Source organism: Ascaphus truei, chromosome 4, assembly GCF_040206685.1.
Source record: "Ascaphus truei isolate aAscTru1 chromosome 4, aAscTru1.hap1, whole genome shotgun sequence".
In the NCBI taxonomy this organism is placed as follows: Eukaryota; Metazoa; Chordata; class Amphibia; order Anura; family Ascaphidae; genus Ascaphus; species Ascaphus truei.
In genome coordinates, this window is record NC_134486.1 from 361,976,224 (window position 1) to 361,984,228 (window position 8,005).

At 43.5% G+C, this 8,005-nt stretch overlaps 1 protein-coding gene across 8 annotated transcripts in view; it reads right to left on the reverse strand.

Moving 5' to 3' along the window:
- The window catches only part of KIDINS220 (kinase D interacting substrate 220), a 175,620-nt gene that overhangs the window by 131,185 nt on the left and 36,430 nt on the right, over positions 1-8,005 (reverse strand). For all 8 annotated transcript variants that reach the window (XM_075598322.1, XM_075598321.1, XM_075598320.1 and 5 more), the window contains exon 4: positions 4,232-4,330. In XM_075598322.1, coding sequence (XP_075454437.1) covers positions 4,232-4,330 — 99 coding nt within the window. The remainder of the gene's footprint in view (positions 1-4,231; positions 4,331-8,005) is intronic.

Sequence of the window (8,005 nt, forward strand, 5' to 3'; positions counted from 1 at the left end):
ATTGGCAATTTCCTGCTCTGTGAGGCCTTCGTTCACATAGTTTGCAAGTAACTGATTTGCGGCGGCGACTTCTTCCTCCGTAAACCCCTCAAAATCAGCATCGTCCTCACTGTCACTGGCGAGTTCGGCGTCAGCCGGCACAGGACGTGCACCTGTTATGTTTCGCCAACATTTCGCAATGCACATTTGTGTGACCGCTTCCCAAGCTTCGCCACCAATATAAAAAACTTCTTTTATATTCATTTTCTTTAAAAATGATATAACAGAATCTTCACTTGTGATTATTCGATGTATCATTGTTTTCCGAAAGTTCATCTTAAAGGTTGCAATAATGCCTTGATCAAGCGGCTGTATTTTGGATGTCGTGTTCTTGGGCAAGTAGCTGACCCTTATTTTTCCATCTCGGCTTATTAGGCTATCGGCCGGGGGATGTGCAGGGCAGTTGTCAAGTAACAACAAAGCTTTTGTATCCAGCCTTTGTTGACGTAAGTTTTTACGGACCTCTGGTACAAACTGTTGATGAAACCACCTTTCGAAAATACTGGCAGTCATCCAGGCATTTCTGCTAAAGTCATACGCAAAAGGCATAGTACCCATGTTCACATGGTGGAAGCACCGCGGCGACTTAAACTTGCCAATACAAAGTGGCTTCAGTTTGTGATTTCCAGATTGGTTCACACAAAAAAGTACAGTCACTCTGTCTTTCATTTGTTTAAAGCCTTGTGCACGCTGGTCGTCATTCTTACAGGCCAGAGTGGTATTCGGTAGCATTTTGAAACACAGTCCGGTCTCATCGCAGTTATAAACCTGTTCTGCGGTATAGCCACCATCTTCAATTATCTCTTGAAGTTGGGCAGGGTACGTGCATGCAGCTTCATCGTCAGCTGACCGTATCTCTCCAGATATAGCGGTTTTACTTATTCCATGTCGCCTATTAAAGCGATCTAGCCATCCACTACTTGCCGCGAAGGAGGTTGAAGCATTGCCGTGAAGTTGGCTGTGAAACTTTTTGGCTTGCGTTTGCAGATGCAGGTCCAGACAGAGGTATGCCTTCGGATCTTTCTTGGACAAACCACTGAAAAACAGCTTTATCCAACTGGCTGTCTTTAGGTTCACGCAAACGATTACGCTTCAGTCCATCGTCTGTTTCTATAGATTTTACTGCATCACGAAGTTTCTCCTCCTCCTTTTTCCATCCGCGAACTGTAGACTCATTCAGTCCTAGGTCTCTAGCCACTTTGGTTTGCGTGACTCCAGATTTTATTCTGTCAAGCGCAGCAATTTTTTCTTTGACAGTAAACCTCTTACGTTTGGTTGAAGTTTCCGCCATTTCTACCTGCCTGGGGTCTTCACTTTTTTCCTAGTGTTGAAAACCTGAGGCTTTTAACAACTGATCTGGAGGGCTTAAGTACAGTACCTGAGTACAGTATGTTTTTTACCAGCTCTCAGACAGCACAGTGTGTTGTATGATTAAAATGGCTGAGGGGTCAGAGGTGTGTGTGTACGTGTCACTTTATTACAATGTTTGATTATACAGTACAGTATTTTTTTTTTATTATTATACAGGGTACAGTATATGTGATCACTTCATTTGTGTTAATTTTTATTCAATTTTTAATAGTTTTAACAAACTTTAATGTCATGTTTGTGCAACTTTAACTGGTGTAAAATGACCCCGCGGGGTCACGTTGCTATGCCGTGACGTCACATGACCCCGCTGGGTCATTACACGACGAACCGCAGAGGAGCAGAGGGAACTGGCAGGCAACATCCACACCTCACGAGCCGCACAGCGCATGCGCACGCGCACGGCGAACGTGAGGGGTGCCTGCATAAGTTTCATAAAGTGATCGCTGTCGGGATGTGCTGCTTTGGAGACAGGTAAGCACAGTCTCCGGAAGACCGCTAACCCCCCGCCCCCCCCGCCGCAGCACAGGGCCCTCGCGCAGCAGTACAGGGCCCGCCGTAGCGCAGGGTCGTCCTGCCACTCAGCCGCAGCGCAGGGCCCCACCACCCCCCCACAGCACAATGACGTCCCACCCCCCGCCCCGGGCCGTAACACCAACCTACCCCCACCTACCTGCCCCTCCGCCCTGCACCGGGCCATCCTATCAGCCCACACAGCCCGGGCACACTGAGAGACTGGCGAGAGCTGCTGAACTTTTACTGCCAGAATTATAGCTGTGGGCATTGCGCAGTCAGACGCACAGGTCTTCAGTAAAGAATCATGGAATTTATCAGTAAACAAAGAAGGCAAATTAAAATAAGATTTTGAAATGTATGTGAAATAAAGCCAGGGAAAACATTTGCTGGCTGCTCATGGCTAGCGATTTTCAGCAGCAGCAGCTTTCCCAAGGAAAGGTAGAACAGAAGGATACCTCCAACTCCTCCATCCCAGGCATTCATCTCAAAGTTCATTGGAGATAATTACTTAAAAAGAACTTAAAAATGAGAGGGGAGGGGGACACACCGGACACTCGGACACCCTTTCCCCTGGCTGTGAGGGGGTTAATGTTGAAGAGGCACCACAGAGGTTGGGTTACCTTGCTGTGTGTGTGTGTGTGTGTGTGTGTGTGTGTGTGTGTGTGTGTGTGTGTGTGTGTGTGTGTGTGTGTGTGTGTGTGTGTGTGTGTCAGTGTGTGTCAGTGTGTGTCAGTGTGTGCAGTGTGTGTCAGTGTGTGTCAGTGTGAGCAGTGTGTGTGCAGTGTGTGTGCAGTGTGTGTGCAGTGTGTGTGCAGTGTGTGTGCAGTGTGTGTGCAGTGTGTGTGCAGTGTGTGTGCAGTGTGTGTGCAGTGTGTGTGCAGTGTGTGTGCAGTGTGTGTGCAGTGTGTGTCAGTGTGAGCAGTGTGCAGTGTGCGTCAGTGTGAGCAATGAGCAGTGTGTCAGAGTGTGCAGTGTGAGCAATGAGCAGTGTGTGTGCAGTGTGTGTCAGTGTGAGCAGTGTGTGTGCAGTGTGTGTCAGTGTGAGCAGTGTGTGCAGTGTGCGCAATGAGCAGTGTGTGTGCAGTGAGCAGTGTGTGTGCAGTGAGCAGTGTGTGTGCAGTGTGTGCAGTGAGTGCAGTGAGAGTGTGTGCAGTGTGTGCAGTGTGTGCAAAAAAAAAAAAAACATTTAAATTAAAAATAAATTTTTTTTTTTAAAAACGGGAGCCACGGGAAAACCGCATTATAACCGAATCGCGGTATAACGAGGCGCGTTATAACGGGGTTTACCTGTATCATTTTTGTATTTTTTTTATAACAGCAAATATCATTGAAATACGCTTTAAAATATACAAAATCATGTTGTTTTTTTCCCCCCAATCATTAGAAATGCTAATATAGGCATTTGTCACCCAGTTCACTTGTATGGGAAAATGGCAGCCATCTTAATTTTGGTCTCAACAGTGATTGGAGGAAAATAATAAAATATCACTTTAAAAAAACCACAAAGAACTCTGATAAATGGCTACATTAAGAGAAAAGATACATACTTCTCCTCCCCAGCTAGGTACCATATGACATTTTTTAAATTAATTATTTAATGACAATCTTTAGGAAACTAAGCTTATGTGAAGCATCTTTTGAAACAAGTATGTACAAAACAAATTAAAAAGGTGCATGAGAACAGAGCGTAAAACCAAAGCTACAAATAATTTAAAGAGAATTTCATACCAGGGAGCAGCATTCACGTTTAATGTATAAAACAATGCTGATGAAATCATATTTAACCACTTTTTAGTGTGCGGACCTTCAATTGCTGCTACATGAGACCACATTTGTCCACAACCTCACAAACACAATAAATCGATAATATTAAGTGGAGGGTCCTCTTTATCGAGAATAATGAAGTCTCTAAATCTTAGCATATAAGAGTATGTACAGTACAGTGCATGTAATAACCCCATAAATGCACATACTATATTATTATGGAAACAGAGAAGCTTCTACCAACCTTAAAGTATTCTTATACAGACAGCCTGTGTATAGAGGGCATATATCCGTATCCCCTACATGGTAATGAATGGAGCGGCAGATCTGGCTGGCATAGCCAGTCCCTTGTCTTCCCAGGTACAAGTATACTAACTAAAAACAATAACATATTGCGACTAAATTAATTGTTAAGACATACAAATAATTAAAATGACTGGGGGGAAAAAACCTTTGATAATGTTATTTAGGGAAGCGATATCGTAACGTACATATTTTACTGTTGGAGGTGACCAGCTGGTGTAAACATTGGGCAATACTGTACCATATCTCGATGCTCCAAGTTAGCATTGCAGTTCAGAAGTTCCTTTACGATTTCCAAATGTCCTTCTTTGGCGGCAGAAATGAGAGCAGTCCAGTTATCCTGCCATAAAGGAAAGTCAAGATTAGGACAAGATTTACTGCACAGAATTACATTGATTTGAAAATGTGAAACACAGATAAAACACCTACCAAATAATCATACCAAGTAGACATTGGGTCAGTGTAATGTGTGGAAGTCTACAGGACGTCTTCACGGAAGAAGCGATAAAACTGAAATACCTGCTTGCTGTAGCTCAGAGGTATGCGACTAATGACTGTATACACCCACTGTGAAATTACAGGATGCAGATTAACAACATGGTCAGGCGTCGAGTCATTATGTTGTCTCTCTCAGTAACGTACTCTTCCTTCAGCATGGTGTTAACCCGAAAGATGTCTAAGGGCCAAACTGAACCATAGTAATGTGTATATTCTTGCGCCTTAGCTATATAAGACAACATGATCCATTATTATACTGAGACTAATTGGGATTACCTTAAAACAGCTATCCTATCTATTTCACTGTGGTAACCTTCAGACTGCACTGGACTCTGAAGTTTCATTTTAATCTCCCGAACACTTAAAGGAGCAATCCAAACATTTGTTTTTCTTACCTAGGATTGAAGCAGGGGGTCTCGGGAGCTGAATCCCATTAATTTCAGCCCCGGGACTCTCTGCTTCCGGAGATACAGACCTCCGTAGTAGGTGACATAGCCGCTCCGCCTGGGCTAGCTGGGTATTAATGCGTCACGGCTTCCTATTGGCCGCAGGGTGGGAGCTTTGAAAAGCCACCATAATGTGAACACTGCTAGCCGAGCGGCTGCCGGCTCCCCCTACAGAGGTATCTCTGGGAGCAGGGGGTCCCAGGAGATTAAATGAATGGGGTTCAGCTCCAGAGACCACCTAATTCAATCCTGTGTAAAAAAAATCTAAATATAAAAACAAGACACCCTGATGGGGTGGCACATAGGGTAAACGCAGCAGCAGCCCCCACGAGTTTAAGACATGTAATGTTAGTAGCTTGCCCCCAAGTATTTCTTGTCATTAAACAAAAAAAATATGATGTTTCTAGTGTTAAACCTGCTTTTTTCGTCTTTATATTCTGAAGTTACCATGGTAACCGTCAGACTGCACTGGACCCCGTGGCGAGCAGCATTTTAACCTTTCCGGACATTTAATTCAAATGAGTAGAAGCAAAGCATCACATTTGAAAAATAAAAGCAGCTTTGAAGAGAGAGATCTGTTCATGTAGGGAAAATGAAATGCACCAAAAAGCAGTGATGTTTGAACATAGCAAAGTTGCACGCTATGAAATATGACTAACTACAATGTTAAAAACTTGGGTATTTGAATTCCTTAGTCGACAACAAATAAGCAAAAATATGGGATCGTTTACATACAATGGTTAGTGCTCATTAAGTGTGAATAATGTTACAAGCATTCATTAAACAGGACTCAATGTAAATGTATTCTGGCACACTGAAAATAACGCTACCCAAGCCCTATTTTACATGAAACAAGATAATTTTTAAAAAGAGGTACTTGCAGAATATGGAACTGTACACCGAGAGGTTAAGTTTAACGATTGTTGTCAACTTCTTTGCGGTTTAAGATATAAAAGCTCAAGGTTTTATTTGCAGTCTGACACACACATCAAATCTATAATATAAATCCATGAAATTATAGTTTAAGGTGAACGAAGGAAAACAGAGTCAGCTCACGGGGCCAGAGGTGGCATCCCAGACAGGCAGCGATTTCAGTTTTACAGGAAAGGGAATAAGCAGCCTCGGGATAACGCACAGCCCAACCTCAACACACAAATTATCATGGCATCATATCTTCCATATAGAGAGCAAATCTTGTAACTACATGCCTTGAAACAACCTCTGGATCACAAATAAATGAACAAGAGAGCCAAATCTGTGTATTGGCCATCAATCCGTAGCAAATAAAAAGGAAAGTGTACCTCCCAAAATAAGCTTTAAAGTTATTAGTACATATGGCAGAGAATCACTAACACCTTGTTGCAGTCAATAAAGTATAATATTTAAACTCTTCACTGATGGGGTTCTACAATATTTATATTTTGTTAAACCCTTGAGTGCCACAGGTTGTTGCCACCCACACCATTTTGTGTCAGTATTTGCAGCTTATCCTAATAAACTATAAACTTTTTTTTTTGGTGTTCGTCCCACATTGGCCTCCACCCTCAGACCCCAGAGAGATTCGGTTCTAGCAGGAAGAGGGAGGCACTATGGGGGCCAACATTTGATGGGATTGATATCTGGGTATCAACCCTCCCGGGAGGCCTAACCACCCACCCTGGATCAAATACAACATTCACCCACCCCCTTTACCCTAACAAACCAAGTACCCTAACAAACCAACCCCTTCATTACTTTAACAGCTAGCCACTAAGGTAATTACGCTGTTTTTTTGTTTTTTTTAATTATATTGTATTGAACATGGGGTTGTCCGGAACTGAACAGCATTAAATTTCAGCTCAGTAGACCCCTTGCTTCCCAAGATACAGGCCCTGGTATGGAGTGCCGGTATCTCATGCAAGTTTAAATGTTCTGGTCTCATGGGCCGTGACGTGGGAGAATAAAACTTGCAGGCGATACCAGCACCCCATACCGGGACCCGGAGCTGAAATTAATGCGGTTCAGCTCCGGACACTCCCCGTTTCAATACTATGTAACTAAAATAAAAACAGCGCAATCAGCTGTTAGAGATGCGCAGAGAGAGGAACTGCTTCTGTCTGCTCTCACTGTGCAGCTCTTCCAGACTGGTGCGGCCCGGTAGGATTAACACAGCAGGAGTCCCAGTCTGGCCGTGGGGAAGCCGTGATCATTCAGCCTTTCAGCTGCAGCTTCCTTGACGGCATACCTCCCATGCTGGCTGCACACACTGAGGTGCAGTTTGGGGCCTTATTAACCATGTTTCCCCCACGAGCTTAGTACACTATACTGTCTGGGATCGGTCAAAAAGTTTGCTTAGCAATAGTCTGTAGAGATGATAAGGTTAATTAATTAGGGGTTCGTAGAAAAAATATGTTCTAGTAGGGAGTGCACAATGTAAGAAAAGTTGAGAGGCAGAGTTCTTAGTGATTGCTCTGGGAGTCCCAAGAAGCAAATCCTGCAACCAGATACAAAACGAATGCTCTATCAGCACTAAAAGGGGGAAGAACGTACATGCCATCTTAGCTACATTACATGGTCATTGGAGTGCCAACTCCTGTGACATACACGCAACACTGTGAACTCAGAAGTTTAAAACAAGGTTGGACCTATAAAATGTATAGCTAATTATCCAACATTACAATTCATACACTGCTGTGGTACATCTCAGAACTCCTGTCTCCCCTAATTATGTTTGAAATGACCTACAGTATATGGTCTTATAAGATCTTTTATATTACACTAGGTATGATGGGAATTCTGTATTTTTCAGGAATTCAGCAATTTATTTCATGTTTTTGCAGGTAATTCACTGTAGGAAATCTGCAGAAAAACCTGAAGAGGAATTTTAAGCCCAAATCAATGAATCCTAACAATGGAAGTCTACCCTTAGACCACACTCATTCGATTAGCAGATTGGTGGCTCCCACGGCCATCAGTCAGCCACAGGCTGTGATCTCCTTCCCCATCATAGACTAATCAGGTTACGCTCAACGGGAAACAGAGAGGGGGAAATCATGGCCCAAGGCTGGCTGATAGCCGGCTACAGAGCCATT